The sequence below is a fragment of the Liolophura sinensis genome, chromosome 7, assembly GCF_032854445.1.
Source record: "Liolophura sinensis isolate JHLJ2023 chromosome 7, CUHK_Ljap_v2, whole genome shotgun sequence".
Taxonomy (NCBI): Eukaryota; Metazoa; Mollusca; class Polyplacophora; order Chitonida; family Chitonidae; genus Liolophura; species Liolophura sinensis.
In genome coordinates, this window is record NC_088301.1 from 50364503 (window position 1) to 50382267 (window position 17765).

The 17765-nt window shown below is 37.6% G+C and overlaps 1 protein-coding gene across 4 annotated transcripts in view; it reads right to left on the reverse strand.

Annotated features, from left to right (window-relative positions):
- Positions 1-1804: 1804 nt before the first annotated feature.
- Positions 1805-17765, reverse strand: part of LOC135469602 (probable nuclear hormone receptor HR3) — a 67902-nt gene continuing 51941 nt past the window's right edge. For all 4 annotated transcript variants that reach the window (XM_064748101.1, XM_064748100.1, XM_064748099.1 and 1 more), the window contains 6 exons: positions 11724-12688; positions 11357-11465; positions 10674-10815; positions 7343-7473; positions 6671-6763; positions 1805-6089 (listed from right to left, as the gene is read on the reverse strand). In XM_064748101.1, the coding sequence (XP_064604171.1) occupies positions 5929-6089; positions 6671-6763; positions 7343-7473; positions 10674-10815; positions 11357-11465; positions 11724-12688 (1601 nt within the window). In that variant the 3' untranslated portion in view covers positions 1805-5928. The remainder of the gene's footprint in view (positions 6090-6670; positions 6764-7342; positions 7474-10673; positions 10816-11356; positions 11466-11723; positions 12689-17765) is intronic.

The following is a 17765-nucleotide window of genomic DNA, read 5'->3' on the forward strand; positions in this document are numbered from 1 at the left end:
TTTTATTTTGTTTGAGATGGCTAAAAACAGAGATGAGCTGTTTGCAAAATAGATCATTTTATGGACCAGTTGTCTTTTCTGCGCTGTGAAGTATGGAATACCCTGTAAGGCTTGCCCAAATCCTGGAAGAGTTCAGACTGAGATAATGCCGTAATAATAATACATGTTATGGATATTTTACACTTCACTATTAAAGTTTTATGGCAAATATCCAGATTAAGTGGAGTTAAAATGCCTAAAAATGCCTGATGATGCCTTGTGAATCTGGACGTGATCCTAACTGGTTCCAATGGTCGAAGTGCTGGCTAGCTGCAACCATCAGGCCCTGATGTCTCCTGCTTGAATCCAGCTCTTTTCGCTTTCACTGCAGCTTTAAGATAAGGTCTGTGGTTTACTGGGGTCATTCCAGTTTCAACCCAAAAATCTGACTGCTGTCTTAAGGTGACAGTCTTCTTGAGCACTAGTATGAAGCTTAACACTAATTGGACAGGTTTTTGACAACTTTCTGAAATATTCCCCTGTGTGTTGGAAATTACCACTGTTAAAGACACTATTATAGTACGGATAAAAACTATACTATTCACAGAAATCTGTTTGCCTGGTGTTAAATCAAGATTATTTTGGTCATACATGTAACAAGATGATGCCTTGTAACAGGCTGGTTCCAGTGTTGACAAGATGTTGCCTCACTGGAACACCATGCTGACGACACCAGACATGACACGCCCACCCAGTCACATGATACGGAGACCACTCCTGCATGTATAACAGTACTTGTTCTAGCCCCTTGTGCAGAGCATCAAGTGAAGGTAGTACAACGCCTGTTGATTGTAAAGTATTTGGCATGATCTAACAAGTCACAGATCTTTAGAAACCTGCATCCCAGCAAAGAGCATTGGATGCCTAACACTTCTTTCTGCGTCAGTACTATCTCAGTGGAATGACTGAGTGCTTAGTTTATTTTTATCTAGCCTACTTGATTGGTGATTTACACCTTCCTTAAGAATATTTCACTTATATGACGCTGGCCAGCATTGTGGTGGGAGGAAACCTGACAGAGCCTGGGGAAACCCAGGACCATCTGCAGGTTGCTAGTAGACCTTCCCACGTACAGCCGGAGAGGAAGCCAGCATGAGCTGGACCTGAACTTGGAGCAACAGCATTGGTGAGATTTTCCTGGATCATGGTGCCATGTTAGCACGCTAACCACCTGAGACAGATGGCCACTCTGGAGGCCAAGTTTGTTGTTGAACAGCTTACTCCTGAATTTTAACTTCTACCATGGCAGTCATTTTTATCAGTGGAGGAAACTGGTGTGTGAGAGGTAAACCAAATCCTTTGGCAAGTTACTGCTCAACTTAGACATGACATAGATATGCACCAAATACACGGATGGAAGGCATTTTGTTTATCATTAATGCAAGTCTATGCATCTGATCTTCAGAGCACTTATTTTCTCCCCTGAGACAATGGTAGAAGCCAAGGCCAGGATTGAACTCGTGCACTGTATGACTTCTAGTTTATAAGTCACACACCTTAATTACTGAGCACTTATTAGAATGATGATTAAGTAACAAAAAGGGGCTTGTTTCACTAAGCGCATATAACTTTACGTGCACTTATCTCCCCTGGCGATAAGTCGCCATCGTAGTTAGTGAACGTAGCAATACATGTGCTTTGTGAAACAGGCAGGATATGACGGTGACTACGTATTTAGAGCACAGCTGTTTATGAAAGTGTTCACTCCCCCCCCCCCACCCGACCCAGAGTTAAAAGAGCTCCTATTGCAACAGACACCTGATAATTGTTTTTATGCGTTTTATTTCAGCTCCTCCTGAGGCCATCTTTAATACATCAAACCAGCCTAGGGAAGTTTTACATAGTGCACCATCACACAAGATAATGAGACTATAAAACCAGGGCAATAATGTCACATCGACGTACCACGCGGCGGCACAGAATGACACGTTCACAGAATCGGCACAAAATACATTAGAGCTTCATCAATATATGAACCATGTGGATTATTTGACACATGGGGCACGTATTTGTTTTAACAATCTTAACAGTAAATCTGATATCATTGGATATACTACCACTATTTGCAACTCAAATAGGTTCTCTGCAAATTTAACACATGCACTGTTAGCAAGCGTGCACTCATAGCACTAATGCCTTACAGGTAAATAAAACCTATCACACTAAGACGGCAAAATAATATACACTTGTGATGGATTACCTACGGCATTATAGGACAAAAATGACAAATACACATACTAATAAACAAAGCAAATTTGACTATGGAAACAATGACCATGTTAGCTACAATTACACGGAATATTGAGGAGGTTTATGTACCCAATCCTTACCCATTTTCAGCAGTTCAACAAAATGGAGAGAAATAAAAATTACAATTCATTGAAAGATTACCAGTAACAAATTTTTTTTAACATAACATTTGTGGTCACACTTTTGCTAATCAGTCTTGGCCCATGCTCTCCCCAAGAAAATGCCAGAAGTATCCTAACCGTTGCAAATGTAAACCAAACAGAAGGCAGCCACAAATCAAAATGCAGCATTTGCTGATTCATTTCCTTTTTATGCAGGTAATTACAAAGAAATTCATATTCTTTTCATATTCTTGCAGTGCCTAACTTAGATATACTTATCAGCTCCAATACATAAATGTATGTACAAATTCTATACTACATATACTTTTGTAATGCATGTAAGTATTATTCACTTGAATTAGGGCAAAATAAAGCTTTCCCTGCTTGACATATTTAATCTTCATTTACTTTCTCAAAACATAATTTTGCCATTTTTGTTTTCCAACCATGTCAAATCATGCGAATAGGGTTCTCTGAAGCATGAAATACATTGTGATGACCAGGCTATTCAAGGCATTAACTACAAAAATTCCTTGTCCAACTGAAATCCAGAAGCCATTCTGCTAACTTTCCAAAGAGTTACAGGCAATAAGGCAGATATTTGTACAAATCAATGAATTAAAACTGGTTTAACCGTTAAAAACACAGTATTGACAATGAAAGTATGGTTGAAATTTACCCTTTAAAAGATTTTCATATCATAAAATAACAGATCATAATATCAATTTTATATTCTCAGAGACACTTTCAATAAAACAGTCCCACTTCGGCACAAACAAAGAAGCCTGAGGAAATAACAAAAAAAGATATCTGCATAATGAATGAAGTATTATTTTGCCAACATTAATTCAGATTCTGAGCACCTTAATATAGTATTAATGCAAAGTGGACCGTTTCCTGAAACCTTATCCTGAGATTAGTCAAAAAATCTAAGCTAAATTTACAGGTTTCTTTTAAGTCTGTGTGTTCTACAGTCGATGCAATTAGCAAATCAAGAGATCACAAACAGATATTATGCCTATATCTTAGGGAACTCTACTGACATGTTTTTAACATTTAAATACAATTATTGCTACATGGGGCCATTAAAAAGAGATTTTGCAGAAAAGATAAACAAAAAAACCCTTTGTCCTAAATGAGAACATGTTGTAATTAGTTCAAACTTAACAAGACAATATTAATCATCAAGTTTACATATAACCAATGAATGTCTGTTTCAAAGAAATGTGTGTCTAACACAATAAGGCAAGGCAAATACAAATATTAAGCTAACATAAAAATGTGCCCTTACAATATGAAGTCTCAAATTCAGCAGCTACAGGGTATTTTATTCTTTTATGTAATGGTTGAGGTTAACTTACATTCTTAAAACAAAATATGAGACAATCAATTCTTTCTGAAGTCAAAAACGCAAATGAGAAGATGTATAATTTTCAGCTTTCCTAAATCCTAAATTCTACACATGGATTGGGTTTAAAAAATCCTACATGTATTACACTAGCACTAAAATCAACAGTAATGAGTAAAATATATGTACATAAAACAATTAACCCATAAATTTGTGCGTCATTGACATATTATGCACTTAAAATCTTGACTTATCTGATTTGGTGGTTTCAGATTTCAACACGATTTCTAATGATGTCTTGCATGTCAGTATGTACACCACTGCTAACCAGTTCTATAAACTTTTACAAATAAAAATGGGTAGACTGGCTACTAGCCTCCATCTAAAATCATTACCTTAAAACAAACCCACTTGTCAATGACATTTCTAATGCCAATCAATTGAAAAAAAATTCATATACCTGATACTACTAAGATGTTTTTCTTGTTAGGATATGTAACCAGATAATACATGTTCTACACTTTGTTAATTCCAGATATTCAGAATTCTGGAAGTAAGGCTTTTGAAGAAATACATTGACTTACCTTTTTCATTTATCCCCAAAAATACATAAAAGACTAACTGTGGTGGATCAAGCAAAAGAAATAAACCAAAAAAAAAAATAATAATAATATATTTTACATACTCATGCCATGATTTGAAATTCCCAAAATGTGTCCTATGATAAAGCACAGCACATCCACTTCCAAAGGATTTCACAAACAATTTACTCTATGTAGGTTTTGAGAAAACTTTTTTTTTATACTTTCAGTCTTACAGATCGCAAACCACAGACCAAATCAAATCAAATGTCTAAGAAATCAAACAAACAATCAAACTCTTTCAAAACTCTTGTACCATCCTCCAACATCACTATGATTAACTGTAGACAAGACAAAAAATTCCCTCAGAATAACCATCACACACAAAGAAACACACTTCATTGTCCAGATGCCTCATTAGGCATACAACATCCATATGTTCTCTTCATCTTTTTGTAGGTATCGGTAAACAAAAGTTGGTGTATTCTCCATCCCCAAAGAAGATCACTCCATCTGGAAAACATCCGATCTCTTTAACGGAGAGATGCTTGTTGATCAGCAGTTCAGGTATTTGTACTAACAGACACTTGGCAACCAATGCAAGAAATATACTTGCAAACCATCGTGTATATACGTAGATACTTGAAATCACGTACTTATCATTGCAACTTGCATAAAGTCAAGAACTGCCCACCAACCAACTTCCTTCCTTTGTAAAACATCACTTTGATTGGTCATCCATCAATAATTCCAATAGATATCCAATGACCATACATATACACCAATATATATATATTAACACGTAGCTTGTATAGAGCCCTTGCAAATGCATCAGCTCATAAGAAAAGAAGTTCAATTTGGTTTGTGTTTGTTATTTTTTTTTTTTTTGGAAGGGGGGGGGGGAGGGGTTGATTTATCTTTCCCCTTTGTTTTCTGGTCTATATATGGCGAATACAAAACAGCTGAATGGTAAGGCCCCTATATTGTGGATGGTTGCGAGAAGTCCTGCCACTGGTTCATCAGATAAGCCTGAATGCATTGAATGGAATATTTACACCAGCTTGTGTCAAATTTCCTGGAATTTACACAAAATATACACCATCCCAATCATGTTCAAGCATCATTTTTTTAGGCATTCCATCGGTGATGCCCAGCAGAATTTACCAGTATTGCATTTGTCACATACAATGGATCACATGCGCTGACAAACAGGTGGTCAGTCCTCTTTTAGTCCCAGCCGTCGGTTGTCATGGATTAAGCAATTACTGTGGGTTTTATCTTCAATAATAATCAGCACTGAAGTTTTGCACAATTACATTAGTTATTTTAGTATAGCCCCTCATGAATCTGCCATCAAGCAAGAGGTAAGCAATGTGATTCCTCAAATCAGGGAGTCGTTCATTATTCCTCCCACATCCCCGCATTTGGCCACAAGTCTATTAGGGCGATGAAAGCAATGCTCCATGCTCTCGAATACTGTAGGTTTTGAACTGGAGGGATGGACTGGTCGAATGACCAAAGTTCCAGGCTTCATTTGACGCAGCCACATGTGAATCAATTATTTACGGAATCGGTACACATTACCAATCAATTACAACGCCGAAAGAGTTTACGACATCAGAAAGAAGACTTCCTGATGCAAGGGAGGGAAATCTTCAGCCTTCTTGGGCGATCTCATCTTGATACTGTTAAGAGCCATGCAATGCTGCTCATTTATTTGCTTCAGGGTTGGTATTGTATTCAGCAGTTGGCAGAACAGACCCTCAGCATCTGAAATCAGAAAAGAAGACAATGTGAAAACTAAGTGTTTTAAAAAGCCAGACACATCTCACAATATAAATTAATTCTTTGACAAGACATTTTTATAACAAGTGTCAATTTGCAAATAGCTATGACTTCCTGCAAACAGACTATTTCACCTTGCCCTCAGGCTTTTCCTTATGTGAATGGCACAATGTACAAGAAAGGATGTATTAAAATTTTGACAGACCAACAGACAGACAGAATAATATAAATATATTTGCCAGCTTTGTCAACAATCTTGTAATAATCCCAAGACTTCAGTGGGTCTTATACATTAATAATATATCTGTTTCGTGAAACTTCAAATTTTTTACCAAGAAAAAAACCTAACAATGATTTCCTTCCCCCAAAAACTTTTGAAGAACTGTTGCAAAGACAAGATCTTGGACGTTACTAAGAAGGTCCACAAGTGATGCCAACATACACACAATACTGGTGGAAGTGAAATGGCAATGAATATCTCGTTAATTAAAAAACAAAGAACTCAACAACTTGGCCAAAATCTGGTCCCCACTCCACCTTCTTAACTTTTGTCTTGAATTTCATACCTGCATGATTTTTCCGCATCAGGAAGAACAAGGCTTGAAAGAATAGCGCCTGGATTTTTGTAACCGTTTTAACATTAATTAATTCTTGTCGTTCTGAAATAAAGGAAAGGGAAATACATTTACCAAATCACTCATACCTAATAAGTTTGAAATGTCTAAAACTTGAAGATAAAATGCATTCCACCATGTTAAAAGCTTTTACAAAACTTTGTTTATTCACTTATTACAAGGCAATTATGAATGGACACTGCAATCACAGCTATATTAAAGTGTACACTGCTAGATTATAATTTCTCTTCGCTCCACCACTTTTACTTTATAATTACTAGCTTGTGAATTTAAAATTAACCTGATATAAAACTACATCAGAAGGGAACATCGACCTGCTTGTAAGATGAGAATGACTGTTGTGCATGGAGTAAGATTTACTACATCAATTACTAAAGTTCTCAACAAAATACTGAAATCTAAAGATAAACTTTTCATACCACAGTGAACAACGGACAAAGATTTGGGGTTTGTGACCAAAATACACAAAACTGTCTCTGTTTTAAACTCTGAAGTGAAGCAGTTCTTCAAACATGCCAAAAGGTGTTCAAGTCAGAAAAAGGGGCATAACTCATGTGCATTTTCAAAGCCTTCAAGAAGCTTCAGCTCTGTTATGTGGCTCACCTGGGCACATGGCCAAAAGCGCTGTAAATATTCCAATTTCTCCATCGGTAAGTTTGAGAGGGTTAAACAATTCAGCTAGAACAAAGAATTCCTCAAAGAAATCTCCCATTGGCATGGCCCGAACCACCTCCCTGAAGTAAAAAAGAAGAAAGTAAGATATTCTTTACTCCAAATTCACTCACTGTGATATGTGTTCCGGTACAGTAATATTTTTATCAACATTTGTCATCATCAGAGTTTTATTGTATTCCACATTTCCAAAAAAAACTTTGCAAGAGTCAAACACGATGAATACACACGAACCTGGCAGAATTTGAAAGTATGATGGAGTACCTTTTCCTATATGATTCCGGCCCTGGGATCACTATACGACCTTGGACACAAGTCAAAATTTTGAATTGCATTAAAATTATTTTTAACAAGGTCAAAATATTGCTTGACAGTGTAAATTTTCTTCGTGATCCAGGGGGCCAGGGCCAAGTTAAACCAACCATTGTTCCGTTGTAATACGAAGTAATACAATACCAGATAAGATAAAATGTCCTTGCAATGGCAAGTAAACAATCGACTACACAGTTGTGGTCTGAAAGTGAAAAGCAGCAACTGACTAATGTTTATGTTCACTGAAAGACTACCATTCAAAGTATCTTGGACCGGCATTAAGTATTACTTCAGATTTTTTGCAACCCAGTAAAAGTTTAGTGAAACTTTGTCTGGACAGAGCTTCAGTGCGGCTCCATTATCGACAGCAAGGTGATGTCACGTTTACTCTAGCTCTCTAATGTCAAAGGTGTTTTCCATATTGTAATCCTAGCAGTTGCCTATGGCAGATAAATTTGTTGACTTCAGCAAGGAAGGTCCAAGCGATAAATAGCTTTCTCTGAAATTAAACATACTGGAAGGATATTTCCTCCACTGGTTGAACTGTTGATACAGTAAGCCTGCTATGTCATTTACAGTTTAAGTACCCTGAGGATACACGGCCGGGGTACTCCTGGTTCTGGTCCCAGCCTTCGGAGGCGTTGTGATGGTGATTTTGACCCCAGTTTAATGTTTACAAAATTACGATAGGAATGTTGTACAATTTATTTATTTATTTATGGTGGGAGGAAACCGGGCAGAGCCTGGGGGAAACCCACGACCATCCGCAGGTTGCTGGCAAACCATCCCACGTATGGCCGGAGAGAAAGCCAGCATGAGCCGGACTTGAACTCACAGCGACCATATTGGTGAGAGACTCCTGGGTTATTACGCTCCACTAGAGCGCTAACCGGCTGAGCCACAGAGGCAAATGTACAATTAGATTCATGTACAATTCTGAAACAAATGGAAATAAATCTAAGCACCACTAAGGCTGGTCTAGGAATTCGACTATCACTGAATTTTATGCTTCTGTTTTAACTTCTAAGATGAGAACAGTGCTGACCTAGTTATCACGGATGTCAGAGAAAGCACCTTGGCTTGAACGTGGCATTCAACAATTCTACTGTATTTTATAAAAGAAAACTGGAAAAAATCATCCATTGTATATGAGAAAGGAGCAAAATTTAAATTCTTCAATTCCAATTAATTTAGAGAAAGACATCATATCACAAAAAAAATTTTAAGCATTGTCCAGTGAGACAACGTCTACTCATGCCCATAAACCTTTGGCATCCCTAATGAATTTTACACTGACTCTGATATTCGTTGTTTAGAAATTGCTGACTAAACGCTAAAATGAACGACAAAAAGTGTATTCGATACTTTGAACAGCATGTCTAAGTAGGCCTTGGGTCTACTGAAGCTTACTAAAATGGTCTAGGGTCTACTTGAGAGATGAATGCAGTTTGGGCGAAGGTGGTATGCTACAGTTCAACAAAATAAATCAACTAATTTTACGTCTGTAAATGATACACACCCATCCCACAGCACTGTGTGAAATGGCCCTTTGGCTACACCTTAACTTGTAGTAAACGATCTCAAAATAATGTCTCATGCAGAAGTTCTGTGTTATCATATATCACTTCATGAAGAGAATTTCATTAAAATAATAAAGTATGATACTTTTTAGAAAGCTTCAGAATCCTGCTTTCAACAGAAATATGTTTTAGCCAGGTGCTGTATTGTTCTTTAATCACTTTAGGCAGGAATGCGGTCTTGAGTAACAAATGAAGTATAGTGTAGCGTCACTATAACTCGCCGCTTTGGGGATAGATACTTGAGCGCGTTACATGCTACCTCACGCGATAATGAAGTGACCATGGGATCCAGTATATAGGGTTACAGTCTGTCTTACAGGTCATGATTCTGATCCTGAACAAAGTTTTATTGATGCAAAATGTGTTTTATCAAATGTTTTCTTATTGCCAGTTTACTATAAACGCATGAGAAGCTAGCCTCGTATCGCACAATCACAGGTCTGAGGTGATGTACAGAACCTGGTGTGTGTTATAACATTTCCACAAGCTGAATTCAAGTAACCTAGTTTCATCCACTTTATTTTTAAATTAAAAAAGCTACAACGCATTTGGTATCCAATTCGTCCATGTCTGCTCGTATCAAAAGTAACTCATGGAACTTAGATGCCTCATATTCAACATGGCGGACTGCAGATGACAGACTGTCAACTGTCAATCATGTGACCACTGAACAAAAATAAACAATGATCACCACTTTAATGTATGTCTTGCTAACTCAATGTATTAAATGAAGGAAAGAGGAAAAAAACATAAGAAGCCTCTCTCAAACATTTGAGTGAGTTCATCTCAACTCTCACATGTCAGTACGCCAGTAAACTCTCACTCCCTGCAGTTTCACATCCCGCTTTATAGCCATCCAATAATCTGATTGAAGTTATCAGCATTTACTGGAAGTGTACGAATATTTATCCCTTTATGAGATATGCCCGTAGCAGTGAGCAAAATGTATTCTGCATTGCTGACCAAGCCACACACACGCGCGCAAGTAATGCTACACAACAATGTCACAGGTGCATTTGGCATCAAACTCGCTCGAAAGGAAATGTAACCAGTTGCAACCTCTTCAATTATTCATAGAAAAATCCATAATTCAAAAGCTTAAGCCTAAAATACCAAATGACTTAGGAGCCACACAACAATTGTAGGAAATGATGTGTTATTTACATTATTTCTTGGTAAAAAAATTCGTTTGCAGTTATAGCTGTTCTCACATAAAAGTACACCACAGATTTTTGGGGACAAGACTTGGGTCGCGTTATATCCGATTGTGCAATATATCCAGGTGTCTTATAGTGAGGCTACCCTGTACTTGTAACAGGCGAATACCTTGAAACATTTCAAAAACTGCATTATGTGAACAGTGAACAAACCTTGTACATCGAATCGTCATATCTGGGTCCAACATCTCGTAGGAATCCGAATCCACCAGCATGGAAAATCGACACAACAAACATTCGAAGGATCCTTGCTTAATCAATCGGATCTGGTCATCTTGGTCAATCTCTGTGAATCCTGAAACACGTAACATGGTAACACATGGTAGGTATACTACAAACATCGGTAAACTGAATCAAACAACATGGTAACACTTGGTAGATGAACTACACACTTTGGCAAACTGATATTAGACAAATTCACAAATTTATACATGTATAATTTATTACATTTAAAGAAAATTATCTCATATAGACAATGCAATGGAGGAATCTTTGGAAAAGAAATGAAACTAATCTTACTTCACTATTTCACTTACACAATGACAGCCAGCATTATGGTGGAAGAAAACCGAGCAGAGCCCTGGGGAAACCCACGACGCCACTGCGCTGCGCTGGAGTGCTACCCCGCTCTGCCACAGAGGCCCCGAAATAATACTGATGCAGCAGACATTTGTTGCTCATATAAAACTCACAATACTGGAGGTAGGCTGACTATTTTTACAGACGTATGATATCAGAGTGTCCTAAGCATGATGGACAACTATATGCAATGCCCATCAATCAGAATCAAAGCAATGAAATCACGTTAGAACTATTATTAAGTTCCCTTAACTTACCAGGAAGTCTCTTACAGAATTTAACCACAGAAGTAATTTCTGGAACCATGTTTTTGACAAACTGTTGCCACATAGACATTGAATCATTGGTCCGGTCACGACCGGTAGACTGAAAGAAAACAAAGTAAACACTGTGAGGACAATTTATAATTCTGTTTGACTTTCAAATATTCTTTACTTCTTTTCAGTCCTTATCTTTATTGCGCATATCATATTTATTCCATGTAGCACATGTAATACAACTCACAATACCTTTCTTGATCTCTGAAATCTTGGTACTTAAATCAAAATCATTTTAAATTTCCCATCCATTTACCAAGCGGCGAATATGAAAGTAAAGTTTTCTGTACACAAAGAATTAACTTACAGCCAAGCGTGCCGACCTTTTGACAGCCTTCTCGACAGCCTCATGGGTGACACGGCATGTTGACATGTGAGCCTCTACAATTGTGTTGGTCACTTGATCTATTAGTTGTTTCCTCATTTCTGTTGGTGTTTTTTTCACAAATTGCAAAATACGCTCTGTCTCGGTCATCACTACCCAGTTGTCCGCATTGGCATGATGGAGACCTGTCACTGGTGCAGGCTGGCTTGGGCTCTTGGGCAACATAGCCTGAATCTGCATGGACTTTTGAGGACCTGCATTCTCCATGGCAGAGCGAACTACAGAAGACATCATATCTCCATTGGAGGAAAATGGGCCTTGTCCGAACATCCTCGCCATGTTACAGTCCAGCACCATTTGAGCCATGTCCACATTCATCATGGGATTGACGTTGTTGTTACCGCTAGAAGCAGAGGTAGAGATGGGCATTCTAGCCGTAGCTTGGGTCGAAGTTTGAGGTACACTGTTGTTGGCCGCACTGCTATACTGCATCGGAGACTGGCTCTTACTGCTAGCAGGGCTGCTTAAGCTGGAATAGCCAGGCTCAATGTTCATTGCCGTAGGGGCCACAGTGACGTTGCCGGTGCTGACCGCTGTGGTTGTGGCGGCACTTTCCGGCATGTTGTTCAACCCGTTCACGATGGTGGCATTGGCCATGGTGGCCTGATTGGCAGGGTTGGCCGCTGCCGCCTGATCTTCAGAAGCCGTGGACACTGGCGTGTAGCCAAACTGCTCCTGGAGAGACATCTGTGCTGAAATAAATGCCTGCATGAGTTCTGATTTGAATGTCCCATTGGCCTGCAGGAGGCGCTGCAGTTCAGCCATTTTCTGTCGATGGAGCTCAGCGGGGGACGGGTATGGAGCTATCGGGAGGTTCCCCGAATGAGATCTTGTGCTATCCGCATTCGGATCCTTCAGTTTCTTCGGTCGCCGTCCAAGTCTGGAAGCTGAAAATCAAACAGATATCCATCAGTCAAAAACAAATTATATTCGCTTCTTGGAACTGGTGGGGCAATCCTAGGCTTCTAATCTTACTTTACTACTTTTAAGCATTTCATATTTGCCTACGAAAGGTCTACATATTTCACCCAGTTTATATGCTACTGTTCATATATGCATTGTCTGTGATGAGGATTCAATAATTATGACATGCAAGATAAAATCCTTGTTCCTCAAAACATTATAATGTTGACATTGAGTTTTACAGTAATGGAATTTAATTTATTTTAGATACATACATGTATGTCTTTTACTATGTCAGAGATATAACTGGGGCTGTGTATAATGTTTAACATTTGAAGCAGTCTCTGGGTTAGGTGACATATGCTTTTTTAAAGCATTTGATCGTAATGAATTTTATGCCATACTCAAGCATATTCCACTAATATGGCAACAGGCAGAATTATGATGGGAGGAAACCAGGCAGAGCCCAGGGCAACCCACAACCAACCATCCGCAGGTTGCTACAGACTTAGTTTCCCAGATACAATTGGACAGGAAGCCAGTAGAACCTAGACTAGGACCAACAGCCATCACAATGGTGAAAGCCTCATGGTTCATGGTGCTGCAGTAGCGTGCTAACCACTACTAGGCAAAGAAGGCCTCCAAAGCCCTTACCATATAAGCAAATCCCATAACATTTGTATTTCATAAACTTGCAATATTTAGGTGTTATTGGAATAATCTGCATTTACAATTTGTCCTTCTTGAGAACGTCTAAGTAATCTCACAAGGCAAGGTCAAGTAGAGGTCAACAGTTTCTGTCACTGCATAATACATTACAATTATCCTTGTCATATAAAACTAATTCCCTCAAATTCCTCTTCACACAATGTTTAAATTTATACACATACATGAAGCTTTATGTACTTTATTCATTCTTTGTAAGGGTCTCCATATGTGGCATTTGTCAGAAAAAGTGCAAAAGTTTATTTGACTGTATCTTTGTCCCTATTTCACAAAGCACAACAACCATCAAACCCATCAAAATACTCCTTACAGCACAGGGCATACAGACCATATCAAGACTATGCTAATTAAATTGCTTTTAATTATATAGCATTATCTTGTAAGACAATGGCATATGGATTACAACATGCAGAAGTTTTTAAATTTCCAATTTAATGACCCAGACTATGTTGCACCATACCCACATTTTCACAAATTTCTGACAAAAGGCAGTGTCAAATTAATCATTCACAATTTACTGGTTACGTTATTTACATTTCTTACCTGTTTGGTGGTATAAAATCTAACTTTAAAAAGCACAGGTGGGGTGCCCCACAATGACACATGAGGATTGTTTTGCATTGCATTGTGTTTTATACATGTATATGAGAAACACACAGAGATATGCACATTTTACTCCAAGCCAGTGTCTTAGAAGATAATTAGATTAATCTTAATTACTGATGGTTTTACATATGTTGCCTATAGTCACTGTTAGATAAGGATTATTTTGAGCACTTTATTGGTGTTCAATCTTTAGTATAAAGCATGATGTGGTCGAAAATAAATTTGCAGATATCAGGAGACCCTTAAAAAAAAGGGGGAAAAAAGTTATCCACCCTGAAAAAATTCTCTTCGGTAATTTCTACAAAACATGTACTTTTAGTTCAAGAATCTAATCTAATTTTACATTTATTTATTTATTTGATCGGTGTTTTACACCATACTCAATTTTACATTTAAGGATCTATGAAATGATAATGACCTCTAAATTTAAATTATACATATTTTTGATACCATCATGACTTATGATCTAATCCATCCTTGCACAATGAAAATGTAGAAACCAGCTTAAAAAACAGTGTCATTAATCTGACCAATATTGCTCTACCATTTCAATTTTCATAACCAGGTTACAAATTTATCAAAAAAGATTTTGTACAAATACAACATAGTCATGCCCAGGTGAGCCATGTGAGTTTTACATGTACATTTGCAAACTTCATATAAATATCCTGGTCAATAATGATTATATCACGTTTTAAGATATGATCATGTGTGCAGTTCCATGTATGTCATACGTGTTCCACCTACAAACATACATATAATAAGGTAGACTATTAACAGGCTGTGAGCAGTAAGTCTTGCAAAGAAGTGGGCGTGCACAGTTATTGGCTAACATCGGGGTCAGACAGAAGCCGATTGGCTGCAAATTTTCTGGGGCAATTATTACTTTACCAACATCAGTTTATCCATCAGAGCCTTGACAATTATGGCTTCATGTCATACCTTACATCACACTGAGCACTTTAAGTAGATGTATGGCAGATATGCATGTACAATAATCATTTAAACTGCAACCAAGCTTCCATGTGAACATTCCTCTAATTCTTACCATATCACGAAAAAACAAGTAATGTATTTCACCTAAACATCAGCTTGATTCTGGCAGATTTTGATTCTCATTGATTCATCCACCTTAATGGGCCGTTTGATACTTATACCTTGGTCAATTGAGCTGTCCTAGATTGTAAGTTTTTATTCACGCCCCCCACCCCCCCTATTCTGTTTTGAATAAAAACAGTGAAGTACTGATGTGGTCAATGCATCAACCTTCAGGATATGACTTCATCAGGACAACCCAAATCATCCCGCTTTACACATTTATATATTTATACAGCTGTTAATAATTTGAAGAGCTAAGGACATGTAAACTAGTGATAAAATCTAGACAGGTATGATTAACTTTTATAAATTTCTTTCACCACAGATATGTTCGAATGGTCAGTGTGACATCTCACACTGGAGATCTGGTAACGCTGTATTGGTGACTCTGGTGAGGTCAGGCTCATGTCAGCTAGATCAAAATGACCACAGACAAGCTACCTATATGGAATTACAGTCGTCGATATTGGATGCAGGTGTTCCCTGTAGGCTTAGTTTATATCTTTTAGGAAACAGCAAAAATTAGCTGAGTTGATGACTCTACTGCATACTGATACATGTGTGACAAAAACCAATCCATCTCTCCACACGTTTCCATGGAAATGATTCTGTACTTTAATTTTTTACCCCATGCATACATAGGGTAATATCAAACGCTGTTTTCATTCTTAAGAAAGCTTGGATCATGAAAGCTATAATTATTATGAAGCAATCTAAATTATCTAAAGCTGATGGTTTAATCCCCAACAAAAAAGTTAAAATTTCCTACAAATTTCTTTAATTTGTAAACTTAACACCCCTAACAGAGCATCATTTTGATTTTATTTTTAAAAGAATTAAATTTTTTAGACAAATTTACACATAAATTTGGGATCAGAATCTTTAATCTTTTTTATAGATACAAGCCTGATGCAGGCATGTCTAAATAAAGTGAACTTAAGACTGCACTGTGTGCAGGGCATGAAGGTAAGATAGATGGAAGATAAGCATTTTATTTACTGCAGTATTTGTTTTGATGCTTGTTGTTTAAAATCATACTCAACAACTGATCTAAGCTTTTAAATTTCCTTCAATGAAGCGAATTACAAAAAAAATGCCTGTGACAAATAAAACAACTGACTCAGAGATATGTACCTGTTCTTCAAACATGAAATGAACATGCAAACAATGGAACGAAAAAAGAAACAACAAATGACCAAGATGTGTTTTAAAATCAAGAACAAAGACAAGCAAATATATAAAATAAATCTGTCTCAAATCTTCTATTCTTCCATAAAGTGCACTTATGTTTACAAGCATTTAACTCCTGTAATCTAAACTATGCTCAAAAAAAGTTGCAAGTACTCTGTAGATTTAAAGAAATAAAAGCAAAAACCGAGACATTCCGGATGTACAGTACTAGCACATTAGTCACACATGTGAAATTTTCCTTTATACGTAACAGAATCCCTGAAACAGTGGGAAAATACTGAATGTTTAAGTATTTGTTTATGTAGAGCAGTTATGCAGGATAACTATGGGGCCATTCAACTTGACAGTCCATTTATCTCCGTCCTCTAGGAAATACTGGCTTCCAATTGGTAGAAAATAGGTTAGAGTTTCAAAAAGTCATCCACAGCACAGTTGTACTAGAGTAACAGGCCAACATGTATCAGCAAGCAATCCTTACTCCAGCTCCAGAGGCTTCAGTAACATTTATAGCTGTAGCTCTCAGTAACCTATATGTATACATGTACTTCAAAAGATTGCCTAATATTTATTACACCCATGACGTGCTAAAAAAAAAAAAAAAAAAATTAGTTTAGCTGGAAGTACCAGGGCGAATTACGTTGCTTCAAAAGCTCAAATGCTGCATACATGTATTTGTACGCCTACATGCACTTTATATGTGCAGCTGCAGTTCCTTGCAAAATTAGCCATCCTGTAAAAGGTGAACACCACATCTACAGGTTTGAATGTTACTCAGCAACAACTCGACACAGACACACAAACCAGTTGATCCCAGTTTCAGCTATCTATAACTCAATAATGGAAGTTTAATGACATGTGTACACCCCCATGAGGTGTAGAAAATGATGCTTATACATACAAGCTTGATGGGGAGGGGGAGAGGTCCCAGTACTGTAAACATTTACATCACATATAAGTTTTTAAAGCGATACATACAAAGACAGCACACAGGTAGTCCACTGATGAATGCTGAAATATTTCTTTCACTGGTATACATATAAACACTTTGTAATGACAAACATAAAACATGCACTAAAAAAATAAAAAGGAAATGAAAGCAATATTGGTGCATTAATTGGTAAGTGTAGTCATTAGCTTCATTTATGCTATAATGCTACCCCTCAATGATCCTCTCCCCTTTCCATCCCTACCCTAGCATTCACACCTGCTGTTGTTTACAGTGAAGCCCGCACAGATAACACGTGTTCCACTTAACTCATGAATTTCATTTTATTCAGGCATTGTCATTACTGGAGTGAGACTGAACTGGACTGACTTGTCACTAGTTCCTTGCCCCCCCCCCCCCCCCCCCATATGAAAGCAACTCAGTGGATTCTTCATCGGCCGGTTTTTAAAACCTTCAGACTTGACCCATCTTCTGGCCAATCATAAGCACTGTAA